At 38.8% G+C, this 27,272-nt stretch overlaps 2 protein-coding genes across 4 annotated transcripts in view; one reads left to right on the forward strand and one right to left on the reverse strand.

Moving 5' to 3' along the window:
• The window catches only part of RRM1 (ribonucleotide reductase catalytic subunit M1), a 51,036-nt gene extending 30,664 nt beyond the window's left edge, over positions 1-20,372 (forward strand). Inside the window, exons 11-19 of one of the 3 annotated variants that reach the window (XR_013959038.1) lie at positions 204-283; positions 951-1,152; positions 3,530-3,679; positions 3,888-4,109; positions 11,713-11,789; positions 16,293-16,428; positions 17,292-17,387; positions 18,500-18,862; positions 18,971-19,540. Coding sequence is in view for 2 of the 3 variants with exons in the window: in XM_080641764.1 (XP_080497890.1) it covers positions 204-283; positions 951-1,152; positions 3,530-3,679; positions 3,888-4,109; positions 11,713-11,789; positions 16,293-16,428; positions 17,292-17,387; positions 18,500-18,688; positions 18,971-19,159 (1,341 nt within the window). In the remaining variant the exon portion in view is untranslated. Of the gene's footprint in view, positions 1-203; positions 284-950; positions 1,153-3,529; positions 3,680-3,887; positions 4,110-11,712; positions 11,790-16,292; positions 16,429-17,291; positions 17,388-18,499; positions 18,863-18,970 lie in introns of all 3 variants that reach the window. The other 2 variants (XM_080641764.1, XM_080641765.1) reach the window with 2 other exon arrangements.
• A 3,827-nt stretch (positions 20,373-24,199) lies between these two features.
• LOC308234108 (olfactory receptor 52K1-like) lies at positions 24,200-25,500 on the reverse strand (the record flags this gene model as incomplete). Its single annotated transcript, XM_080641342.1, has 1 exon — positions 24,200-25,500. The coding sequence occupies exon 1, from the start codon at positions 25,202-25,204 to the stop codon at positions 24,200-24,202; it is 1,005 nt and encodes a 334-aa protein (XP_080497468.1). The 5' UTR covers positions 25,205-25,500.
• Between the last annotated feature and the right edge of the window lie 1,772 nt (positions 25,501-27,272).

Below are 27,272 nucleotides of genomic sequence, written 5' to 3' on the forward strand. Positions count from 1 at the left end.
GATGCTGTCTGACTTATATGCTTAAAATTGTATACAAACAAGCAGAACTAGATATTTGGACCTGAGCCTAAAGTGATTATTTCTATAGCAGATTTCCAAGACAGTCTATGGAAGACACCCTATGCATTATAGTGTTTCTAATGGATTATGTATGGTTGCTTATTTGAAGTTTCTCATGTGTGGTACTGTTCTTCCCTTTGTAGGACTGGTCTTTAATGTGTCCAAATGAGTGTCCTGGTCTGGATGAGGTTTGGGGAGAGGAATTTGAGAAACTATATGAAAGGTATGGGGAAAATATGAAAGTAATGTTTTTCTCTTATTTGGGGATCCACATTTCAAAATAATATCTTTCATTAGCCAGTTTCTAGGAATATTTGGAAGCATCTAGGAGAGAATATGACTAGTAATTTTATTTTGGTCAGCTTTACTTCCTGAATCTTTTCCAAATTTTTGGTTTCTGTTTTCTTTTTTTAAAACTTTGGGACATTTAATATTTGCTTGCGTTTTTTTAATTGATGCTTTTAAAAATGAAGGCAATGAATTAGCAGGGTTATTATTTTGCTTTGTCGTATAGTACATTTGATAAGTTTATATTGCATACAGGAATCAAAATCAACCAGGACAGTACATGTCATTAACTAATAGCACAATGGTACTACTTTAGCACAATAGTACAGTTTGACTATTTTAGGTTTTGTTCCTTTTATTCTGGAAGGTGGTGTTGATTTAGTGGGTTTGGGTTGTATTTGAAGAGATTTAAAACTGCCTGGTTTTCTTCACTGGCTTTAGTGAGGGTGAAATAAATGTTATATTCCTTATTTTTTTTCCTTAGCTAAGTTTACTAGAAAATTTGAGTTTTTACAATATTATATTTCAGTGTCTTTCTTCACGTTATCTGTAATAAAGGTTTTCTTAGGGACTATTAAAATAATATTAGTTTTGTCTTTCAGTTATGAGAAACAGGGTCGTGTTCGCAAAGTTGTAAAAGCTCAACAGCTTTGGTATGCGATTATTGAGTCTCAGACAGAGACAGGTACCCCATACATGCTCTACAAAGATTCCTGTAATCGGAAGAGCAATCAGCAGAACCTGGGAACAATCAAATGCAGCAACCTGTGCACAGAAATAGTAGAATATACCAGCAACGATGAGGTAGGTAGAAAAACTTCTGCCTAAATCTACGACTGAGAGGTGAATCTTAGGAAGTGAAGTTAATTATTTGTGAATCCCTCACTTGATTTCACTTGAGATGGGTGAAGGGAAATTTTGTAGCTTATTGGTAAGCAGAAGGGCACTAAAATAGACAGCAATTACACAGGAAAGAAGAGTTGTGATCTGTGCCCTTGAATATCTTTTAGTCTAGGCCATGTGGAAGTCAGTCAACTGTTTCTTACATATTGTAATAATCTTTACTTGAGGGAAATAGTAATGTACAATCATGGTAGCTTAGGACAAACACAAAAATGTGTTAGGATGCTCTTTCAGTTTAAAGTATGTAAACTTGTAGAGAATCCTTTCAGTGATGGTGAGACAAAATTCTAATCTCAAATCTTTAAGGTGATTCACTGAAGAGACAAGGCCGGAAAGGGAATATAGATTTAGTTTAAAAAAAATAAAGTTTATGGAAAAGCTTCCATTTGGGAAGAGCGGTCTGTATGACAGATCAGAGAGATGGTTTGGTTTTATGCAATGAGTGTCAAATTTGTTTTGATGTAGCAAATACATTAAAGTTTTTTATCTGTAGAGATGGTTTTGGCCAGGGGAAAGGAGTTAGTAAGTGAAAGCTGGAATGTGTCATAGGCCTGTGTAGGTTTCTGAAAGGAAAATAGCATTAAAATGGTAGGATGAGAAGGATAGATTTTGTTTCTGTTATAGAAAAGAGGTTTGTGGTTAGGTTAAAGACATTGTTGTAGTAGTTGGATGACAGCTTCTTGGATATTGGATATAAACTATGAAAATGAGGAGGAAGGAGCAGATCACAAATTGTAGGATCTAAAAAAAATACCATGACAAAAGAAAAACCAGGGAGAAAATGGTGAGTTAAACATACTGATAAGGTTGCAGTTTAATTCAAAATTTATTGAGCACCCAGCTATGTGAAAAGCACTGTATTAAGTGCTTTGGGAATATAAATGAATATGGCTCAGCCTCTGCCCCCTGGAAACTTAAAATTTAGTTGTAGGAAATTGACATATACTAAAATAATTACACAAGATAGATTATATTATAGACTAACAAGGTCCCCCCCTTTTTTTTAATCCTCACCCAAGGATATTTTTTCCATTGATTTTTCAGGCAATGGAAGGAAAGAAGGAAGGGTGAGACAGAGAGGGAGGGAGGGAGAGAGACAGACATTGATGTGAGAGAGACACATCCATTGGTTGCCTCCTTCACGTGCCCCAACCAGGGCCAGGGATCAAACCTGCAACCAAGAAATGTGCCCTTGAGTGGGAATCAAACCCACAACCCTTCAGTCGGCAGGCTGACATTCACCACGGAGCCAAACCAGCCAGGGATGCCTCAGGATTTTTGCGGTTAATACTCTTTCTCCCCACATAGGCACATGGCTTGCTTTCTAACTTCTTCCGTTCTTTGTCCATATGTCATGTTCTCAGTGAGGTCTTTCTGGAGAACTCTATTTTAAAATGGCATTCCTTCCATTCTTACCCCCCGGGACTCTTCTTGTCTTATTTTCTTTCTCTAACATTTAATAGACTTACATGATTTGAGCTATGTTTTGAAAATGGGTACTTTGGCAACAAGTATAGAATTGAGTAGGTATGAAGGGCATGAGGGAGTCTAGGTGAGAGGCATTGAGGGTTTGGATTAGGATAGTCATAATAAAAATGGAAAAGAAAGTGTATTCATTCAACATTATTAAGCTTAATGTATGCCACATGTGTTGCCAATACTAAAAATATAGGGATATGATCCCTACCTATAAAATGTCATTACCTAGTATAGTGAGTGTAGTGGGAGAATCACCTGAAGAGCTTTTTCAAAATTCATCAACTTGGATCCTCTGTTGTTAAGGATTTGTCAGAATCTCAGTGAGGGTGAGGTGGGCATGTGTAATTTGGAAGAGTTTTCTTGCAGTGATGGAAATGTTCTGTATCTGGTGGCTGTGGGACATTTAAAATGTTACTAGTGCAGCTGAGAAATTTTAAATTTCATTTAATTTTGATTACATAGCAACATGTGGCTAGTGACTGTTGTATTGGACAGGGCACATCTACTCAGATATACATAAAAAATTATAACACAATGTGATATAAGTGGTAATAGAGTCATGTACTAAGGAACACAGGATTTTCTCTTCATTTTACCTATTCACTGGTGCATGTTATAACTCATATGTGAATAAGTACTGGGATTTAGAAATGAACTGATGAATGATGAAGAGAGAGAAGTCAAAGATAAAAATGAAAAATTTTAATGGTAAAGTGTTAGAGGCTTATATGGTAGTGTTATCAACACAGAGAGGAAATAAAAATTTTGTGATTCTGGACTCTTCTTCTTTGCATTCCAGGTTGCAGTTTGTAACTTGGCTTCCCTGGCCCTGAATATGTATGTCACATCAGAACACACATACGACTTTAAGAAGCTGGCTGAAGTCACTAAAGTCATTGTCCGAAATTTGAATAAAATTATTGATATTAACTACTACCCTGTCCCAGAGGTATGAATAGATATCTCTGCTTATTGATAATTATTGAAATTCAAAGTGAAGGGAGTTTATCACAGTCTGCTTGCCAGGCAACATTTAAATAGTTATCATTGGAATGGTGTGAGAAAACATAAAAAGAGAGTGTATGTCATTTGGTACAGAATGTTGCTTTTTTCTGTTCAGTAATGTCTCTTTCTTCTCTAAACCTATTGGCACAAAGGCATACTTATCAAATAAACGTCATCGCCCTATTGGAATTGGGGTACAAGGCCTGGCAGATGCTTTTATTCTGATGAGGTATCCTTTTGAGAGTCCAGAGGCCCAGTTATTGAATAAGCAAATCTTTGAAACCATTTATTATGGAGCCTTGGAAGCCAGCTGTGATCTGGCCAAGGACCATGGCCCATATGAAACCTACGAGGGCTCTCCAGTCAGCAAAGGAGTAAGTATATGGATAAAATTTTCTTTTTTCTTCATTCTGCGGGCCACCCTCCTGTGCACTGCTGGCCACGGTCTGTGTGTTTGCCCCACTCTCTATCGGGTGTCCCCTCCATCTGCTATACTCTGCACCCACGGTCCCGTCTGCATGAGTCTTACCCTCTGAGGCGTCTCTGACCATGAGGAAGCAGGCCAGTAAATTGCGAGCCTCTGGGCCAAAACCGGTTTGGCTCAGTGGATAGAGCGTCGGCCTGCGGACTGAAGGGTCCCGGGTTCGATTCCGGTCAAGGGCATGTACCTTGGTTGCGGGCACATCCCCAGTAGGGGGTGTGCAGGAGGCAGCTGATCAATGTTTCTCTCTCATCGATGTTTCTAGCTCTCTATCCATCTCCCTTCCTCTCTGTAAAATATCAATAAAATATATTTTAAAAAAAAAAATTGCGAGCCTCTGGGACATCATGGGTGCTACTGTAGCCTGCATGGCTTGCAAGTGTGGTGCATATGTGCATGGCCAGAAAATGCCTGTCAGGTTGGATAAAATTTTTGCCTGTAGTTCCTATAGTAGGCTAAATGGTAGCCCTCAAAAAGAGAAGCTTATAGCATAACTAGAGGCCCAGTGCACAAAATTTGTGCATGGGTAGGGTCCCTAGGCCTGGCCAGGGATCAGAGCTGATTGGGGCCTTCCGGCTGCTGGCCGGGGCCTTTGTTCTGTGCTTCCCCCTGGTGGTCAACACACGTCATAGTGAGCGATCAAACCCCCGGTCTTCCCGTCGAACTTTGCGTATTAGCCTTTTATATATATAGATTCCTAGAACATGTGAATGTTCTGTTATTTAGTTTAAAAGAGTCTTGGCAGATATAATTAAGCCTTTTGAGATGAGATTATCCTGGATTTTCCAGGTAGGCCCTAAGTCCACTGACAGTTGTCTTTATAAGAGACACAGAGAAGAAGAGGAGGCAATATGACCATGGATGCAGAAACTGGCGTGATGCAGTCACAACCCAGGAATGCTGATAGCCACTAGAAACTGAAAAAGGCAAAGAACATAATCTCTAGAGCCTCTGGAAGGAGCTCGGTCCTCCCAAAAACATGTTGATTTGGGTTTCTGGCCTCCAGAACTATGAGAAAATAAATACTTCTCATTTTATGCCCCAAATTGTGGTAATTTATAAAACCAGTCATCAGTATGGTACTTTTGTCCTCTGGAGTAAAACAGGTATTCTGTTTTAGAACTAGTCATTGCTTAAATGACTTAAGAAGAATGCTATCTATATTCATTTTCTAATGCTAACCTTATTGAATTAAAACAATATACATTCAAGACAGGCTGTGCCCAGATCAAAATGACAGAGTATGTAAGCTCTGTGCTCACCTCCTGCCATGATCACACCAATTTACAACTAAATTATACAACAACCATCACTGAGAAAACCTAAAGACTAGCTGAACAGAATTCCTATAGCTAAGGATATAAAGAAGACATCTCGAGACCAATGGGACGGGCTTAGATGTGGACCAGGCAGGTCTTACAACCATCAGCATGCCTTGTAGCTCTTGCTAAGCAGCCCTAGCTCAGCACAAGTGACATACAGTCTCAACTTGCACTGTCACTTCTATCAGGTGCTACATAGTGGCAGCCAGTTGTGGCCTGTAACATAACTTCAACTAATTGGTCACAAGCCCAGCACAAGTGACAGATGGCCTCAGTTCACATTGTATCCCCCAAAGAGTTCCAAGAATGACACAAGTAGCATTCAGTATCGGTTTGCAGTGTAGCCTCTTCCAAGTGCCTCCTAACCCAGTGAAAGCGACAACCAATTGCAGATCACTTGCAGCTTTTACCAAGAGGTCCCAAGGCCGGCAAAAGCTGACCTTGGCTTGCACAAGAGCCCCTCCCAAGAGGTTCCAAGACCAACAAACATGATGGCTGACTTCAGACCACACTAGAGCACCACCCAACCAGCTCCACAAATGAGACACCCAAAGGACAGACTCAGCTGGCACCAGAGACCTGCTAAAGCAACTTCTGCTCTGTGGAGTCAGCCCCAAACAACAGCTTGTCTACTGTAGTCCCAGCCAGCCCTCATAGCCAGTTAGCATGGGGATCAGCCCCACCCACTGCCATGCCAACAGCAGTTGAAGCTCAACTACAAGAGGAGGCCACACATGACCCACCTGGCTCAGGAGACCAGGAAGACTGTATCACTGGGCTCCACAGAACACCTACATAAAGCCACTCTGTCAATACCAGGAGACATAGCAGCTCTACCTAATACATAGAAACAAAGGGAGTCAGCCAAAATGATACAAGGACCATGCTCCAAAGTCTGGAACAAAACTCCAAAAAAAAAAAAAAAAAAAGAACTAAAAAAGGAAACAAGGAATCTACCAGATACAGAGTTTAAAACACTTGTTATAAGGGTGCCCAATGAACTTAAGGAAGAATAGATGAACTCAGTGAAGAGAAAACAAAAAGAACCAGTCAGAAATGAAAAATGCAATGGTTGAAATGATGAGTTTATTAAAGGGAATCAGCAGATTATATGAAACAGGATTGAATCATCAGTCTGGAAGGCTAGGTAGTGGAAAAAAAATCCAAACAGAACAGCAAAAAAAATAATTTAAAAATAAGGATAGTTTAAGGTACCTCTGGGAGAACATCAAGTGTTCCAAGATTCATATCATAGGGGTACCAGGAGAAGAGAGAATAAAGGAATTGGAAACCTATTTGAAGAAATAATGACTGAAAACTTCCCTAACCTGGGAAAAGAAAAAGACATACAAGTCCAGAAAGCTCAGAGAGTCCCAAAGAAGATGAAACCAGAGGTCCACACAAGACACAGCATAATTAAAATGGCAAAGGTTAAATACAAAGAAAGAATCTTAAAAGTGATAAGAGAAAAGCAGTTAGTTGCCTACAAGGGAGCTCCCATAAGACTGTCAGTTGATTTCTCAACAGAAGCATTGCAAGCCAGAGGAAATATTCAAAATGATGAAGAGCAAGGACCTACAACCAAGATTACGCAGCAAAGCTATCGTTTAGAATTAAAGAAAAGATAAACTGTTTACCAAGCAAGAAAAAGCTAAAGAAGCTCATCACTACCAAATTAGAATTACAAGGAATGCTGAAGGGTCTGCTTTTTAGAAAAAACAAAAACAGTAGTACACAGGTTCCTCAAAATAAAAATAGAACTATCATATGACCCAGTAATTCCACTTCTAGATATTTACCTGAAGAAATCCAAAACACTAATTCAAAGAGGTATGTGTACCCCTATATTCATTGCAATATTATTTACAATAGTCAAAATATGGAAACAATCTCAGTGCCCACCTATAGATGAGTGGATAAAGAAGATGTGGCATATATACAATGGAATATTACTCAGCCATGAATAAGAATAAAATCTTGTATTTGTGACAACATGAATGGACCTAGAGGATATTATGCTAAGTGAAAAAAGTGAGAAAGAGACATATAATTTTGCTTATGTGTAGAATCCAAAAAACAAAATAAATGAACAAATGAAACAGAAGCAAACATATGCAAAGACAATATTAATGGTTGCCAGAGGGAGGGGAATTGGAATGGTTGAAAAAGGTATCAAGAAATACAAATTGCCAGTAATAAAAATAATCATGAGTATGTAAGATACATCTCAGGGAATATAGTCAATAATATGTAATAACATGTATGGTGTCTGAAGGGTACTAGACTTGCTGGGGTGACCACTTTATAAGGTATATAAATATCTAATCACTTTTTGTACATCTGAAACTAATGTAATATTGTATGTTAACTGTAATTGAAAAGTAAATTTTTTTTTAAAAAGAGGGGATTTCTGACCCATGCCACAATATGGGTGAACCTTGAAGACATTATGCTCAGGGAAAGAAGCCAGATAGTATATAATTTCACTTTCATGAGGTACCTGAAATAGTCAAATTTGTGAAAAACAGTAAGTAAAGTGGTGGTTCCCAGGAGCTGGTGGGTGGGAGTGGGAGTTATTTAATGAATATAGAATTTCTGTTTTGCAGGATGAAAAGATTTCTGGAGATGGATGGTGGTGATAGTGCACAACAATGTGTATGTATTTAATACTGCTGAACTGTGTACTAAAAAAATGGTTAAGATGTTAAATTTTATGTTATGTGTATTGTACAACAATAAAATTTTTGTTGTTGGTTTGGTTGTTAATCCTCACCTGAGGACATTTATTCCATCGATTTTTAGAGAGGGAGGGAGGGAGGGAGGGAGAGAGGGAGGGAAAAAGACACATTGATGGGAGAGAGATACATTGATTGGTTGCTTCTCACACGCATGCCTTGACTGGGGCTGGGGATCGAACCTGCAACCCAGGTATGTGTCCTTGACTGGGGATCGAACTTGCAGCCCTTTGGTGCATGGACTGATGCTCTAACCACTTAGAAACACTGGCCAGGGCAACAATAAAAATTTTTTTATGGAGTTAATATCAATTTTTAAAAACTGTTCCAAAAAATTAAAGAAGAAGGGAGCCTCCCAAGTTGATTCCTTGAGGGCAGCATTACCCTACAACCCAGACTCGCTAAAGACACTACAAAAAAAGATAATTATAGGCAAATATTCTTGATGAACACAGACACAAAAATATCTTCAACAAAATATTAGCAAACTCTAGCAAGCTGTATTCAGCAATACATTTTAAAAGTCATATACCATGATCAAGTGTGTTTTATTCCCAGGATGCAGGGTTGGTTCAACATCTATAAATCAATTTATGTGATATACTACATAAACAAAATGAAGGATAAAAATCATGATTATATCACTATATGCAAAAAAGCATTTGGATACAGCATCCATTTATGATAGAAAAAAACTAAACAAAGTGAGGATAGTGGGGATATACCTCAATATAATAAAGGGCATTTATGACAAATCCTTAAGTAATATACTCAACTCTAGAAAGCTGAAAGCTTTTTGCTTAAGATCAGGAACAAAACAAGAATGTATATTTTCACCACTTTTATTTAACATAGTATTGAAAGTCTTAACTACAATAATGAGACAAGAAAAAGAAATATAAGGGCCCTGGTTGATGTGGCTCAGTTGGTTAACCCTCACCCGAGGACATTTTTTCCATCATCCCATGCACCAAAAGGTCTCGAGTTTGATTCCTGGTCAGGGCACATGCCTGGGTTGTAGGCTTAATCCCCAGTAGGTGGTAAGCAGGAAGCAGCCGATCGATGTTTTTCTCCCTCTCCCTTCCTCTAAAATCAATAGAAACTTTTTTCTTTTTTTAAGAAAAAGAACTAAAAGGCATACAAATTGAAGTAAAACTTGTTTGCAGGTGACATACTATGTACAGAATACGTAAGGATTCCACCACAAATCTGTAGGATAAACAGACTGTGACAAGGGCTGTGAAGAGATGACACTGGGCGGTGGATTGCAGCGGCCTGGGTTTGTGCCAAGGCCTCACTGATCAGCAGAAGCCAGTCGTGCAGTCCCAGGTGGTGGGGATGGAGGCACAGAACACTTGAGGTGCCTGAGAGATTGTCCAGTGGTGCTGACGGACCTGCTCTGAGTGAGGCGAGAAGGACATCGATGGCATTTAGGAAGAGGGCACAGGTCCACGGCATGTGACAGGAGGCAGAGGAGCAGCTGGAAAGCATTTCCACCAGGGAAGCTCGGGTGCTGTAATGGAAATCAGTGGTTTATGTTCTCATTAAACTCAAGCAACCAGATCATATCTGCATCTAACTTCATGTCAGCCAGCGATCAAGCTCTAGGCCTGAATGAAACAAAAAAATAAAAAGTGCATTTTTTAAGAAGTCCTTTTATTGTTTGTTTTCCCTACAGCAACTTTCCTCTGATATAAAATCATGTGATTTCAGTGAAATATCCTTACATTTCTGATTCATTTACTGATCAACTAATGATTGTAAAAATTGCTTTGAAATGACATTTAGCACAAAGTTAAAAAAAATGATTCCACCAAAATACTATTAGAACTAATAAATTTATAAAGTAGCAAGATCTACAATTAATATTCAGTAATCAGTAGCATTTTTATATACCACTTACGAAATACCAGAAAGAGAAATTGAGAAAACAATCCCATTTACAGTTGCATCAAAAAGAATCAAATGCCTAGAAATAAATTTTACCAAGGAGGTAAAAGACTTGTATTTGGAAAACTAAGGCATCAAAGAAGATTAAAAAAAATTTTTGGAAGGCTACACTCTGCTCACGGATAGGAAGAATAAACACCTTAAAATGTCCATACTATCCAAAGCAATCTACAGATTCAATGCAATCCCTATGAAAATGCCAATGACATTTTGTCACAGAAGTAGAACAAATAATCTAAAAGTTTATGTGGAGCCACAAAGATTCTGAATAACCAAAGCCATCTTGAGAGAACAAAGTTGGAGGTATGCTCCTGATAGCAAACTATACTACAAGGCTATCGTAATCAAAACAGCATGGTACTCACAAAAACAAACATAGATCAATGGATCCGAATAGAAAGCCCAGAAATAAACCCATGCCTGTGTGGTCAATGTATCTATGACAAAGGAGGCTAGAATATACAAATGTAAAGACAGCCTCTTTAATAAATGATGTTGGGAAAACTGGAGAGATACATTTAAAAAGTGCAACTAGACTACCTTTTTTCACCATATACAAAGTGGATTAAATACTTAAATGTAAGACAAACCATAAAACTGGAAGAAAGCAGGCAGTAAAGTCTTTGACATTGCTTTTAGCAGTTTGGTTTTTTTTTTTGGATATATCTCTCCAGCCAAGAAAAATAAGAAAAAATAAACACATGGGACTACATCAGACTAAAAGGTTTTTGCACAACAAAGGAAGCCTTCAGTGTAATGGAAAGACAACCTACTGAATGGAAGATATTTGCCAATGATACATCTGATAGGGGTTTAATAACCAAAATACATAGGGGACTCATAAAATGTAATACCAAAAAAGCAAACTGACTGAAAAATGCACAGGATCTGAATAGACATTTCTCCAAAAAGGATATATGAAATACACATATGAAAAGATGCTCAACATCACCAATCAGAGAAATTCAAATTAAAACTTCAATGACATTACCTCACACCTGTCAGAATAGCTATCATCAATAAATCAATAACCAGCAAGTTTGTTGAGAATGCGAAGAAAAGGGAATCCTTGTGCACTATTGCTGAGATTGTAAATTGGTGCAGCCACTGTGGAAAACAGTATGCAGGTTCCTCAAAAAATTAAAAATAGAATTGCCATATGACCCAGTAATTCCACTTTAGGATATTTATATGAAGAAATTGGAAACACTAATTTTGAAGAGGTATGCACTCCTATGTTCATTATAGCATTATTTACAATAGTCTATATGGATAGAGGAATGGGTAAAGATGATGTACATATATAAATGGAATATTACTCAGCTATGAATAAGAATAAAATCTTACCATTTGTGAAAACATGGATGGACATAGAGTTATAATCTATATAATAAAAGCTTAAGTGACCATTGTGGTGGGATGACTAGGACGACCATCATATTTCAAATTATAGAGTGATTTATCATCAGTCGACCTGTTTATTCCTTAGATCCTTCAGTATGATATGTGGAATGTTACTCCCACAGACCTGTGGGACTGGAAACTTCTCAAGGACAAGATTGCAAAGTAAGTAAAACATGTAAAGTAGCTTTGAAATAAGAGTTCAGGTTTTCATACTGGCTCTTCAGAAATTAGCTGTTATTTTAACTTCTGAAACTCATTTTTTCTTCTTTATATGGAGCTAAAATGACCCATCTGCAGAACTATCTTTAAAATACTTTAAAATATAATACATGTATAGTAACCTGTAGATTGCTTGGCACATGAAAGCATATCAGTACATGGTAGATATTATCAGTAGATCTTGTTTTAGAAGATTACCTAGATTAGATTTGTTTTTTTTTAAAGAAAAATTTTTTTTTAATTTAATAAATCTTTATTGTTCAGATTATTACAATTGTTCCTCTTTTTTCCCCCCATAGCTCCCCTCCACCCGGTTCCCACCCCACCCTCTGCCCTTACCTCCCCCCACAGTGTCCTCATCCATAGGTGTACGCTTTTTGTCCAGTCTCTTCCCACACCTCCCACACTCCTTTCCCTCCAAGAATTGTCAGTCCACTCCCTTTCTATGCCCCTGATTCTATTATATTCACCAGTTTATTCTGTTCAGATTTTTTATTCACTTGATTTTTAGATTCACTTGTTGATAGACATGTATTTGTTGTTCATAATTTTTATCTTTATTCTTCTTCCTCTTCTTAAAGAATACCTTTCAGCATTTCATATAATTCTGGTTTGGTGGTGATGAACTCCTTTAGCTTTTTCTTATCTGTGAAGCTCTTTATCTGCCCTTCAATTCTGAATGATAGCTTTGCTGGGTAGAGTAATCTTGGTTGTAGGTTCTTGCTATTCATCACTTTGAATATTTCTTGCCACTCCCGTCTGGCCTGCATAGTTTCTGTTGAGAAATCAGCTGACAGTTGTATGGGTACTCCCTTGTAGGAAATTAACTGTTTTTCTCCTGTTGCTTTTAGTATTCTCTCTTTGTCTTTTGCTCTTGGCATTTTAATTATGATGTGTCTTGGTGTGGTCCTCTTTGGATTCCTTTTGTTTGGGGTTCTGTGCGCTTATTGGACTTGGAAGTCTATTTCTTTCAGCAGGTGGGGGAAGTTTTCAGTCATTATTTCTTCAAATAGGTTTTCAGTATCTTGCTCTCTCTCTTCTTCTGGCACCCCCATAATTCGGATGTTGGTACGCTTGAGGTTGTCCCAGAGGCTCCTTACACTATCCTCAAATTTTTGGATTCTTTTTTCTTTTTGCTTTTCCGGCTGAGTTGTTTTTTGCTTTTTTGTATTTCAACTCTTTGACTTGATTCTTGCAGTCCTCTAGTCTGTTGTTGCGTCTCTGTATAATATTTTTTATTTCAGTCAGTGTGTGTTTAATTTCTAGTTGGTTCTTTTTCATATCCTTGAGGGTCTCGCTAAATTTATCAGCCTTTTCTAGGAAATTCTTGAAAAACCTTATAACTGTGGTTTTGAACTCTATATCCAGTCGTTTGCTTTCCTCCATTTCTTTCATTTGTGATCTGGTTCTTTGTCTCCGCATTTTCGCTACTTCCCTGAGTTGGTGGAGTAGCTTTGTGTGGTAGGTATCCTATAGGGCCCAGTGGCTCAGCCTCCCCAGTTACCTGAGGTGGACATTTTTGGTGCACCCCTTTGTGGACAGTGTGCTCAACCTTGTTGTAGTTAAGTCTTGATTGTTGTTGGTATCACTGGGAGGAATTGACCTCCAGGCCAATTGGCTGTGAGGATCAGCTGTGTCTACACTGGGAGAACTTCTGTGCTGGAGACACTCTTATGAGACAAGACTTGCAAAATTGCAAAAGTCTCTGTGCTCAGCTTGAATGGGGCGGAGTCTCAGGGTGGAGCAGACAGCCTTGGTTTCCCGTCAGCCCTGCCCTATGAGGCCCCTGGGTCTCAGTGTCCCCGGTAATCACTGCAAGCACCTCTGAGAGAAAGCCACCCTCGAGTTTTGCCCGCTGCCAGACAGTCCAGTTTCTCCCCGAATGAGTCAGGGTTCCCAGAAACTTGCCTGGAACTGGAGTTCAGCGCATTCGGGAGCTTCCTTCTCCCTCCCGCTTTAGAAAGCCAGCCGCGCACTCAGCCGCCCGTGCACACATCCACCCGTCCTCTCCGCGTGCAAGTCTCCATACCTCAGCCTTTTGCAGCTCCTCTGAGTCTCAATGTGCTTTCCTCTTCTAGTTGTAGAATTTCCACTCAGCCAGCTTTCCTGTGGTTCTGGATGGTGTCCATTTTGTCTTTTAGTTGTAGTTTTGATATTGTTGTGCAAGGCAGCAGTTTAGGTGTTTACCTATGCCGCCATCTTGGTTTCTCCTCAGGTTATTCTTTTTTTCATTAAACATTTATATTTCTAAGAGTGCTTGCTTTTTAAATATATTTCATTTTTATTTATTGCTTAACTGCATTGGGCTCAGAAATGACTTCTGTTGAATTGATTGCCAAAGGAATAAGGGATCTTGGAAGAGCTTTTGTAGGTCTTTCAAACTAATAAACATTAAAGAGGTTTGAGGGCAGACAGAATGTTTTGCAGAATGAATAATGAAACAAGTTTTCATTTCCTGTCATGATGAGTGTCATCTCTGGGTCAATACATTTGCAGAGTTTTAATTTGAAGAAAGAAGCAGTAGCTTTAAAATGCTCTTTAAAAAATATCCATTTGCAACAAAGGGGACATCTGTATTACTTTCAACAATAAACAAATTTTTTTAAAAAGAGAATAAAAAAATATCCATTTGCTTAAAAAAATTTTTTTTTACTCAAATAATACATGTTTACAAATTTAGAAAAACCTACATTTGGAAAGAGAATAAAATGAATATTATCCCAATACTACCTACCTTCTCCAAAAAACCTGTTTGCATTTTTTTGTCTGTCATCCTTCAGATTTGACTTACTTCTGAGCATGTGTGCATGTGTACTAGGTGTACCGGTTAATAATGCCGATTTTGTAATCAAAGAAAACACGATAATTTCAAGAGAAACATCAAAAATGCTTTATTCAAAGTAATGTCCAACGCTAGCTACACATGTCCCCATCTTTCAGGTAGTTTGTGGATACCATCCCAATAGAACTTTTCTTGTTTTGAGGCAAAACCATTCAGAGACCCAGTTTTCCACTTCTTCATACGTTTTGAAGTGCTGCTCAGAAAGTGCATGTGCCATCCATCGGAACCAGTGGTAATCTGAAGGAGCAAGGTCTGGTGAATAGAGTGGGATGGTTAATACTCCCCAGGCAAGATCTTTTAACATGTCTTTAACTGGTTTTGAAGTGTGTGATGGTGCACCATCATGAAGCAAAATTACTTTGCTGTGTCTTCTGGAACATTCTGGTCGTTTCACGATCAAAGCGTGGTTCAAATTGATTATTTGTCTTTGGTAGCGATCAGTATTAACGGTTTCACCTGGTTTTAGAAGCTTGTAATACACCACACCTTCCTGATCCCACCAAATGCAGAGCATTTCTTTCCGAAGCGATTTGGCCTTGCAGTCGATGGTGATGGTTGATCTGGATCAACCCATGATTTTGTGCGTTTGGAATGCTCAAAATAAATCCACTTTTCATCGCCAGTCACAATTTGATGCAAAAAAGACTTTCGTGCCATTGAAGCAACATTTTACTCATGACTTTTCGGTTTTCCATTTATCTTTCGTTCAGTTGATGTGGCACCCATTTTCCTTCCTTTAAAATCTTTCCCATTGCTTGTAAATTATTGGAAATTGTTTGCTGAGAAACGTTTAATCTTTCTGCAAGTTGTTGAGTTTGACACGCATCTTCATCCAATAATTGCATCTTCAATCCAATTGTTGGTCTTCAAACTTTTTTGGTTGACCTGGACGTTCTTTGTCTTTCACATCGAAATCATCACTTTTTAAAGTGTTTAAACCAGCGTTCACAAGTATCTTGAGATGGAGAATGTTCACCATAAGCTTCCTGAAATATTCAGCAGCACTTTTCTTCAAAATAAAGTAACGAATTAGAACTTCCCACAAATGCTCTTTTTTTGGCACGAAGTTCAACATTTTTAAGTATAAAAATATCTATGATGTTAACACCTCCAGCAAATTTGACATACGAAGTTTTGAAGGTTGTCAATACAACAAAACAGCATACATATCCAATCGCATATATATCAACATATGTGTAATTTCTTCTATTGAATAAAATCTGCCTTATTAACCGGTATACCTAGTATATTTATATGCAAATGTAATTTTTGCAAAAATGGACATGTATGCTAGATAGCAAGTGCTGTGATTCCTGAGTTTCACAGTGCAAGTGGCCTAAGTCATAGCATAATAAAGATTTCCAGCAGTAGAAATTATTGTACTAATTCTGTTTAGGAGTCAGGCATTTAGGAGAGGGGTGAGCTGTTCCACCCATACTGTGGAGTTGCATTCCTGTAGGGGTTAAAATAAAAAATCCGTATGTGAGTCTAATGCATGTATTATGTTACTCATAGTAGGTGCATTTATTACAATGACTTAAAGTAGCTATCTTCCTGCAGATTGTAGCTTTAGGACTAGCACCTAATAATCTCCTTTTCTTTAGGTATGGTATAAGAAACAGTTTACTTATTGCCCCAATGCCTACTGCTTCCACTGCTCAGATTCTGGGAAATAATGAGTCCATTGAACCTTATACCAGCAACATCTATACTCGTAGAGTCTTGTCAGGAGAATTTCAGGTGAGAAGATCACAACTAAACCTACAAGAAAATCTTTCAAAAGCCTGATGTTGGGAGTAAATGCTAATTCATATTTAGTATGCCTATTTTTCTTAGTATGGGGGCAAAGTTTTGATAAAGTGGATCATCTTCGTCCCTAATATTGTTCTAAGTTATTTCAGCACATAATAGACATTTAATAAATATCTGCCAAAAGAATGAGTGATTGAGGGTTGAAAGTATGAAAGTAATTTGTTGATATTAGAGTTCACGTGATATTTAACCATTCTGTAATCATAGTGATTTATACTACAAGGTCAGTTTAAATTGGTGATACTTAAAATATATGTAAAAGCGTTAAGACAGTGGTTTTCAGCCTAGGTTATAAATGAGAATTTTTGGTGGGTGGGACCAGTGTTTTTTATTTTTAAGGTTCCCAGGTAGTTCTGATGTGCGGCTAGGGTTTAGAACCACTAATTTAAAAGATTTTTATTTGAATTTGCTGATATGGCATAAATTTCTGTAAGGTTTGGGGTGAATACATAGGATTTCTTTTTTTTTTTCTTAAATACTTATTGTTTCCTTATATAGGAAAAAAAGACTCAATCCACATAAATTTACCCAGCTTAGGCAACATTAGTTCTTTTCACTGTTGCAAATACCATATATTATGTTACTTGAATAAAAAGGAAATCAAGATTTTAAAGGAATATAACTGTCAGGTAATGGAATGGGCCCTTCAGTTTTATGAAAAATAGAAGTTACCAAGTTAATGTTAATTAATTCTTTAATGACTTTATTTACTTTAAGCTTTAGACCGTGATCCTGTTTAGGCCCTGTCATTGTTATTTATTCCTTTACATCTTTTGTTTTTTTCCATTCAGATTGTAAATCCTCATTTACTGAAAGATCTTACTGAGCGGGGCTTATGGAATGAAGAGATGAAAAATCAGATTATTGCGTGCAATGGCTCTATCCAGGTACAGAATGGGGAAAAAAGTGAATTAAGTTGGGCATTGGAACCTTCTCACTTATCTCAGGCAGTGGAGAGAAAAAATGTCTATCAGTTTGGTCGTAGGCTTGTGGTTATATAGACTTACGTAGCTCTGTTCACCTCTGTATTGTTGTGCTAGGATTATACACATCTTCACACATCTAGTCCTGGCCTTACTGTGTTTGTTTGTGCAATAATATAAAGCAGTGGTTCCCAACTTCTCTGCACATTAGAATCAATTGGGGAGCTTTTAAAATTCTGAAGCTTAGGTTGCACCCCATACCAATTAAATGAGAATGTCTTGGAATAGGATCGAGGCATCAGTATTTTTTAAGGACAATGTGCATCAACGTTTGGGGACCACTGACATAAAGTCTGAAATTAGAGTCAAACTTAATTTAAAAGTATGGTGGAGATAGAGGACTAATAGTTCAAAAGACAACTACAAATAGTGTTTAACAATAAAATATTTGCAGCTGAGACTCAAGAAACATTTATTTGTAGATAGAGGTTTCTGACTAAACACTAGTTTAATTGACAACACAGATAAAGATTCCTGTAACATTTCACATTTTTTGATACAAAAAGTATCATTAGCCAGTCTGCATGTTTTAATGCAAGTTAACCTTGGACCTAAGAAAGCCTTAAATCTGTTAGCTCCGAATGGAGTTTGTGGCGTCCTAATTTATTTTAAGGGCTTTGTTTCTTTGCTTCTCTGATCTTGTCCCTGAGTGGTATAGCTCTGAGTATTTGTGTTTTCTTCAAAACTCAAGGGTCATTTATTGCTCTTTAGCTGTGACTTTTCTCCCTTTATTAAGTGTCTCTTGCACAATGACTGTTTAGGCCATAAACTAATTGAAAGATGGATCTTAAATCACTACCGCCAGACTGATATTTTGCTGGTTAGATGGGATTTTGTTGGACTTTCTAAACCAGAGGCCAGCAGTCTTAGGAAACTCGATAAGGATCATATTGTATTATACTGAATGGTAGGGTCAGATCTGGCAGGAAGTAGAAGGCCAGATCCTTGGGTCATTATTCTGTTAATCATACTGCTTTCATCAACTGGAGTACAATAAACATTTGGTTTCCCTTTAGAGCATACCAGAAATTCCTGATGACCTGAAGCAACTTTATAAAACGGTATGGGAAATCTCTCAGAAAACCGTTCTCAAGATGGCAGCCGAGAGAGGTGCTTTCATTGATCAAAGCCAGTCTCTGAACATCCATATTGCTGAGCCTAACTATGGCAAACTCACTAGTATGCACTTCTACGGCTGGAAGCAGGTTGGTGGAGCACATTGAGGAAGACTTACTGCCAACTTGGGATATTTTGGAATTGAAAGAGTTTTATATTCCAGCTACCTATTAAATATTGCCACCTAGAAAACCTTGAATGTGTTGGCTTCAAATGGAGTCAGCATTTTTGAGAAGGCTTCCTAGAGGAGGTAGAATTTCCAGGTTAGAAAACAATTTGACCTGGTTAATGGAAATGTGTTTTAGACATTGGTCTTGAATGTCTAGTGTTCTCAGAGTTTCTCCTAATAGTTGTATTTACTTCCCTTGTAGGGTTTGAAGACTGGGATGTATTATTTAAGGACAAGACCAGCAGCTAACCCAATCCAGTTCACTCTAAACAAAGAGAAACTGAAAGATAAGGAAAAGGCATCAAAAGAGGAAGAAGAGAAGGAGAGGAACACAGCAGCCATGGTGTGCTCTTTGGAGAATAGAGATGAGTGTATGATGTGTGGGTCCTAAGGAAAGACCTAGAAGAGACCAGCACTTCAATAGCCAAACTGCTTCTTACGCATAGATAGGTGTCATAGATTTGCTTGAAGTGGTAAGGCTTTGCTGAACCTTATTGCAGCCAAAGGATCAATTGATTTAAAGTGCTGTTTCTCTCTGTATAGAGGAATTACTTTTTAAAAATTGATATATTTGGAATCGAAGTAGAAGTTTTAGAATAAGGAGTGATTAAGTAGGGTTTCATTACCCATTTGGCACTTCTTTTTCTGTTGATTTCAGTTTTGGTAAAAGGAAACAGGTTTGCTGCAAAATTGTGTCATAGACCATGAGAAGTGCTTACAAGACCTTTATCTGGATAAAGGTCATTCTGAAAATAAACATTTTCAAGTGATTGTGTGAGACTAATTTTGTCATTTATTTTCATACAAAGGTCAAATGTGAACATGCCTTTTTCTCTTCTTTTTTATTGTGATAAGATAAACAAGTGTTGCCATTTTACAGCATATAGTTTAGTGGCATTAAGTACATACACAATTACAACTGTCACCACTATCTATTTCCAGAACGTTTTCATCAATCCCAAACAGAAACTATATAAAAAACAATAACTCCCATTTCCTTCCCCTTCAGTCCCTGGTAATCTGTTTTGCTTTCTGTCTCGAATTATTCTATTCTAGGTACCCCATATAAATAGAATCATATAATATGTGTCCTTTTCTATCTTATTTCACTTAGCAGCTTTTCAAAGTTTATACATGTTGTAGCATGTATAAGAATTTCTTTTCTGTTAAAGCTGTATAACATTCGATTATATGTTTATACCACGTTTTGCTCATCCATTTATCTGTTAATGGACATTTGGGTTATTTCCTTCCTTTGGCTATTCTTTGAATTCTTGCTTTTAATTTGTTGGGCATATACCTAGAAGTAGAACTGCTGGAATACATGGTAATCTCTGTTTAACTTTTGAGGAACTGCCAAGCTGTTTTCTACAGCAGTTGCACCATTTTACATTTCTGCCAGCAGTGTATAAGCATTCCAGTTATTTCATATCTTTGCCAACACTTGTTAATTTATTGTATTTTTTATAATAACCATCTTAATGGCTTTTGACGGTTTGATTATAATGTGTCTTGATGTGGGTCTCTGAGTTTATCCTACTTGTGGTTTGTTGAGCTGCTTGGATTGGTAGATTCACATCTTTCATTAAATTTGGGAACTTTTCAGCCATTATTTCTTCAGATAATCTTTTTGCTCAATTCTGTTTTTCTTCCAGGGCTCCCATAATACATTTATTGGTCCACTTTTTTTGTGTCTCACAAGTCCCTTAGTCTCTGTTTACTTTTCTCCATTCTTTTTCTACTCTTCAGACTATAATTTCAGTTATCCTATCTTCAAATTACCTGATTCTTTCTTCCTACTCAAATCTGCTGTTGAACCCTTTTGTGATTTTCTTTCCTCATTTCAATTATTGTTTCTTCATGATCTAGAATTTGGTTCCTTTTAATAATTTTTATCTATGCTGATGTTATGATTTTGTTAATACGTTGTTTTCCTGATTTCCTTTACTTGTGTTCATCTGTTCCTTAAGTTCTTCAAGCATATTTAAGACAGTTGTTTTCATGTCTTTGTCTATTAAGTTTGATGACTGGGCTTCCTCAGGGATGGTTTTTGTCTATTTATTGTTAATTTTGATATTATAAAATCAAAAACCTACTTTATTAAGTGCATTATTATTTTACACAATATGAAAGCAGCTGCAGGTTTGTTATCTAAGGTCTGAGACAGTAGAAGAGTCAAAGGTGTCATGAATTCACCTGTTAACAACTTTATGGCTGGACATCAGCCAATTCTGGAGGAAGTTGAGTCTTAGGATGCTTGCTCTCAAAGTGCTGCTTGAAGGTCTTAGGCTTATAGACAGTTCAGGTATATATTAAGGCAGCTTTGGCATCAGCCTTTTGGTCATGTCCTTATTTCTTCTTTTGTCCAGCTTGCTTTTTGTCAGAAATTTTTCATTTAGTCTTTCCTTTACAAAAAGATCAGTGCTTCTTGTGTTCTCTTTAAAAAGACTCAATATCCCATTGTCATGGAGATATAGTCCTTTATGATCTTGTAAAAGCTTTATGGTTTGGACTTTAGCATTGAGATGTGCCTTTCTTTAATATTTACATAGTTACCAAATGTAATGCATACCATATATCATATCACGCACATAGCCTCTCCTGAGGTGTGATAATACAGAGCCCTCACCACCATTTTAGCAAGTTTCTCTGGTTGAGTACATCACACCCACTTTATCTTTGCCCTTATGCTTGCTGCTCTCTTAGTTTTCTGTGTGGCTTTGTGGTTTTCATAGCCTTCTCTGAGGGGGTTTAGAGGGAGGTGGGGTCACATTATAAAATATGCACACTTTTGCTATTTTCTCTTTCTCATCTTATTTGTTTTTAAATATATTTTATTGATTTTTTTACAGAGAGGGAGAGGGTCAGAGAGTTAGAAACATCGATGAGAGAGAAACATCGATCAGCTGCCTCCTGCACACCCCCGACTGGGGATGTGCCCACAACCAAGGTACATGCCCTTGACCAGAATCAAACCTGGGACCCTTCAGTCCGCAGGCCAACGCTCTATCCACTGAGCCAAACCGGTTAGGGCCTCATCTTCCTTCTTGCTAGTAACTGAACATTTCCCCTATTTTCCAAAGAGAATAGTTTCACCTACTTTTAACATTTTTCAACTTTTAATTTTGAAGTAATTTCAGACTTAAAAAAAACAACAGTATGAAAAATTCCTGTGCACACTTCACCAATGTTAGCATCTTATGTAACCACAGTGCAATGATCAAAGTCAGGAAATTAATATCGACACACTACTATTGTAATTTACAGATGTTAAGTTTCTGACAAATATTCAACTAACTAACGTCCCTTTTCTGACTCAGGATCCAATCCAGGACTGCATGTTTGCATTTGAGTTTCGTGTCTCCCTTCCGTTCGTTTGGAACAGTTCTTCAGCGTTTCCTGTCTTTCAGCATCTTATCACTTTGGAAGAGTACCTGCAAGTTGTTTTCTAGAGCGCCCCTCATTTTGGGTCGGTTTCATGTTTCCTCTTGATTAAATTCAGTTTATGCAGGGTTTTTTTTTTTCCAAGAATACCACAGAAATGACATTGTGCCCTTCTCAGTACATCATTTCAGAAGACACGTGATAACACTTTATGCCACTGCTGGGGATGTTGTCTATCATTTGCTTAAGAGACATCCAGGTTTCTCAATTGTAAAGTTACTATTTTCCTTTAGTAATTAATAAGTGCCTTGCGAGGGAATGCTTTGAGACTATATATATCTTGTTTCTCATCATAATTTTGCCCACTAATTTTAGCATACATTGATCATTGTTGCTTGAAATGTTTATTTCTGTGATGTTTGGCAAATGGGGATTTCTACCTCTATTCCTTCTGCATTTATTATCTGGAATTTTACTGTAAGGCAGAGCTTTCCCTTATGTGTCCATCTGTCTATACATCCATCTAAATCAGTATGGACTTGGATTCTAAAGGTTATCATCTATTATTATTTTTATTTTGTTGCTCAAATTTTCCCTCAGTGGACTACTAGACACCCCTTCAGATGGGTCTTGCTGTCCTTTTGACATGTCCCCATCATTTTTTGAGCACTTGCTTACTTTGTGGCATTATAAGATTATCCAGGATCATTTTGTGTTTTTTATATCCCAGCCCTAGAACCAGCCATTTCCCTAAGAACCCCTGATACCTTTTATTTAAGATACAGTTTCTACCCTTATAGAACTCATCGTTAAGCAGTTAAAAATACACTTACCCAACATATTAAAACAATGTGATAAAGGAAGAAAACTAACTTATGGTAGACATACTGTGTATAAACCATTGTTTAATCATTTTGTCAGCTGCCTCTTGTCACAAGATTGCTGCAATAGCAAACAGCCACAGAAACTCAGTTTGCGTTATTGCATGCATTTATTCACACATTCGGGCGGTTAGCTCTGGCTCTGCTGATTTCGCTTGGGCTTCCTCACATGTTGAAGGGCTGGCTGGCTATCAGCTTATCTAGTTAGCATCTGTGGGATGGCTGGTGCAGCTCAGCTCTGCTAAATGCATCCTTTGTTCCTCCGGCAGGCTAGCCCAAGCATGTTCTCTTGTTTACAGCAGAGCTGGACAGTAGTTAAAGTGGTAGAAACAAATTTTATTAGGACTGTTGCAATCAGGGAAAAGAGACCTCGGTAAGAACTGAGCTCAATTCCAAATACACTGTGGCAAGGGGAATTTTAGCCAAGGAGCAGAGGAGGGGTGAATGGATGTAAAATTACATCAGCAATGAGGGGATCTGGCTGACCTAACCTAACAGGATTCTTTGCTGAAGACAGGCTGGGTGACCAGATCAATCTCAAAGCCAATGCCACATATTTTAGATTTTTATTATACAGCACCCCACTCCTGGTACCAATTTCTGTATCACTTTCTTATTGCCCATGCTGTTCCTTTTGTCTACAATGTCTTTTCTCCATATCTCCTTCCCTTCCAGTAAACACTTTATCTTATCCTTCAAACACAACTCACTTTCACCCTCTGTGAAGTGTTCTGTTAGTGATTGTCCCTCCTCAGTGTTCTCACAGAATTTTGTACATAAAGCTGTCATTGTAAACACATTACACAATGTCTTTACAGCTTGCTAGGTTGGGACCTCCTTCAGGGTTGGGATCTTATTTCCCCTTTCTTTGCAATCATGGGGTTAGCATGATGTGTGTATAATACATGTTTGATGAACGGATGAGAGTGAATGAATTGGTTAAAATCACATGCAGAAAGAAGAGGAGAAAATTTAGAAGCCAGAGACAGAGCTGGCTTTGCAGTTGGTTACTGTGCAACTCTGGATGAGTAGCTATTTTTCAGAAAATGGATGAAAGACTCAAAGATGAGTGCAGATAGCCAAAGCCAAAGTACCACAGGGAGGACTCACCTGCACATTTATTTACCCGCTTGTCAGTAATTATAGGACCTGTAAGTTCTAGAGAATCAGGCAGGAAGTTCCCTGTGTGAGGGCAGGGACTGGGCCTTTCCAGTGGGGACCTGCAGCTGTGCCCTTTGGAACAGAATTCCCAGGTGCTGCCTGATTTCCTTGGTCCTGGCCCCGTAGATGATGGGGTTGATCAGACACGGGAGCAGTAGGTAGAAGGCACTGAGCAAGTTGTGCACATCCTGGGAGGCAGTGCGGGCCACACGGTAGACAATGGATGAGGACATGGTCGAGGAGTAGACGGTGAAGATAACCAGCAGGTGGGAGCCACAGGTGTTCAGGGCCTTGGCACGTGCTCTGCCTGATGAAATGCGGAACGCAGCATGGATGATGCGGGAGTAGGAGGCTCCAAGCAGCAGCATGTCCAGGACTCTGTTGAAGATGCGGACAGTGAGTCCCACAGTCTTGTTTAGGGAGATGTCCCCACAGGAGAGCTTCATCAGGGCCATGTGCTCACAGGCAAAGTGGTGGATCACATCTGAGCGGCAGAAGTGAACCCGGGAGGCCAGCCCCACCACTGGAGCAACAATACCTGTGCTCCTGGCAGCTGCCACCCCCACCAGGCAGGCCAGCAACTGGCCTGTCACTATCTCTGGGTAGCGGAGTGGGTTGCAGATGGCAACATAGCGGTCCAGGGCCATGATCAGGAGGATGTTGCAGTCAAAGACAATGAGGAAGTAGATGCAGAACATCTGGACCAGGCAGTGTGCCAGGGAGATGCGGTTGAAGTGGATGGAGAAGCTAAACAGCATGGGGGGCACCACGGTGGTGGCGGCACAGATGTTGACAGCCAGGAGCAAGGCGATGAGGAGGTACATGGGCTGGTGCAGGTTCCGCTGGGCCGCCACCGTGTGGATAACCAGGGCATTGGTGGAGACAATCACCAGGTAGAGACTGAGGAAGGGTAGCACCAGGAGTGTGCGGGTCTCCTGCAGCCCCGGGAAGCCCATCAGGAGGAAGCTGGTGTAGGACAAGTTGGAGCTGCCATTGCCCCACGCTGACATCTTCCCTGGGGAGCAGGATGGCTCTGGGAAGATAAGAGGGGCCAGAGGCCTGGTTTCTGTACCTTGGCCCCTACCAGGGCCTGCCCGAACTTTACCAGGCTTTGATCTCCATGAGTAGCCAATATTCTTAAGGGGAAAATGAGAAGTTAAGTGTCATAATGAGAAATGTTTCAACAAATCTTTGCCTGCATTTCAAATAAATCCCTCAGGGTAGATTTTGGATGTAAAATTATTGAGTCAAATGACATGAACATTTTTGAGAGTGCCGAGGAGATTTCCAAGAAAGTTGTATCAGTCTTGTCACTGAGTCGTTGGTGCTATTATTAAATTGCCATGATTAAAAATTTAATTTTAGTAATTTAATGGTTGAAAAACATCTCATTTTAATTGCATGTTCTTTGTGAATTTTCTATTCATGTACTTTGCCCCTGTACTACTAGGGACTGTTTCTCTCAGCAATTTAAATATTAAAATCATTATCCATTGAAACATATTTTCCAAATCTTGTTACTATTTTTATTTTGTTTATGATGTTATTAAGAGTAAGAGTTTTATACACCTATGGATGAGGACAGTGTGGGGGAGGTAAGGGCAGAGGGTGGGGTGGGAACAGGGTGGAGGGGAGCTATGGGGGGGAAAAGAAGAAACAATTGTAATAATCTGAACAATAAAGATTTATTAAATTTAAAAAGAAGAATAAGAGTTTTAAATTTATAAAATTAAATCTATTGATATTTTTTATTGTGGGTTCTTTTCTTTAAAAAACTTTTTTTTTATTGATTTCAGAGAAGAAGGGAGAGTGAGAGAGAGATAGAAAAATTAATGATGAGGATCACTGATACCGGCGATAGAGCCTGCAACCCGGGCATGTGCCCTGACTGTGAATTGAACTGTGACCTCCTGGTTCATAGGTCAATGCTGAACCACCTAGCCATAGAGGCCAGGCAAGTTCTTTTCTTGGTTTCAAGCTTAGCAATTCTTTCCTCATTCAAAGATAAAAAAGATAGTATATTATGTTTTGTTCTTTAAAATATGACCTAATTTTTCATGTTGAGTTTTGAGCCACATGAAATTCAATTTGATATGTGACATGAGGTGATAATCTAACTTGATATCCGCCCCCCCAAGTTGTTAAATAATTAAGTTCCATTTTCTCCACTGCTTTGTGTTACTATCTTTTTGTTGTTGTTAATCCTCACCAGAGGACATATATTTTGTCCCCCATTGATTTTTAGAGAGAGTGGAAGGGGAGGTGGAAAGACAGAGAGAAACATTGATGTGAGAGAGACACATCAATTGGTTGCCTCCCACATGCACCGCAACTGGAACCAGGATCGAGGTTGCAACCGAGGTACGTGCCCTCTTCAGTCCTCGGGCCGATGCTCTAAGCACTGAGAAACCAGCCAGGGCTGTGAGGTACTTTCACATATAGTTTCCCCCCTTTTTTAGTAGCCAGAGAGTCTCTATTAGGCAGATATCACAGCTGAGTCTGACATAAGAAGTCATCTTTTATTCATTTATTCAACATACTTTTGAATTTATAATGTACCAGGCACTCTGCTAGGCACTGGACTTCATAGATACTCGGAGTCCACTGGGGAGAACCAGAGTGCCATGGAGCCCCAGGATCTCTAACAGCCTCAGGTCGCAAAGGCTCCTCAGAGGAGAGGAGGTCTAGTCTGAGAGCAGAAGTGAGTCAGCCAGAGGAAGGGAAGAGGGGGTGCAAGTGGTCTAATGGCATAAAGTTGAGAATTAATGGGGGTGGGTGGGGTTAGAACTCTAAAGCTGAGGTCCCTCTCACTGTCACCACACCTCAAGGGCTTGATGCAAGTCCCATGGAAGAAAACGATAAGAAAAAACAAGATGAGAGAGTAGAAATGGGAGGATGATAAACGTTTGCTCATTTTCCACTATTGCTGAGACTCAGTTTCCAAAAGGAGGCATATAGATTAGGTGGAGAATAGGATTTCCTCCTGAGAAGACCTGTGGCTGGGGAGGCAGGGTCATTGGTGTGGATTGGGGGGAGTGGCATGGTGGTCCAGAGAGAGGGGATGGCAAACGGGTGGAG

This window comes from Plecotus auritus (assembly GCF_963455305.1).
Source record: "Plecotus auritus genome assembly, chromosome: 9".
Taxonomy (NCBI): Eukaryota; Metazoa; Chordata; class Mammalia; order Chiroptera; family Vespertilionidae; genus Plecotus; species Plecotus auritus.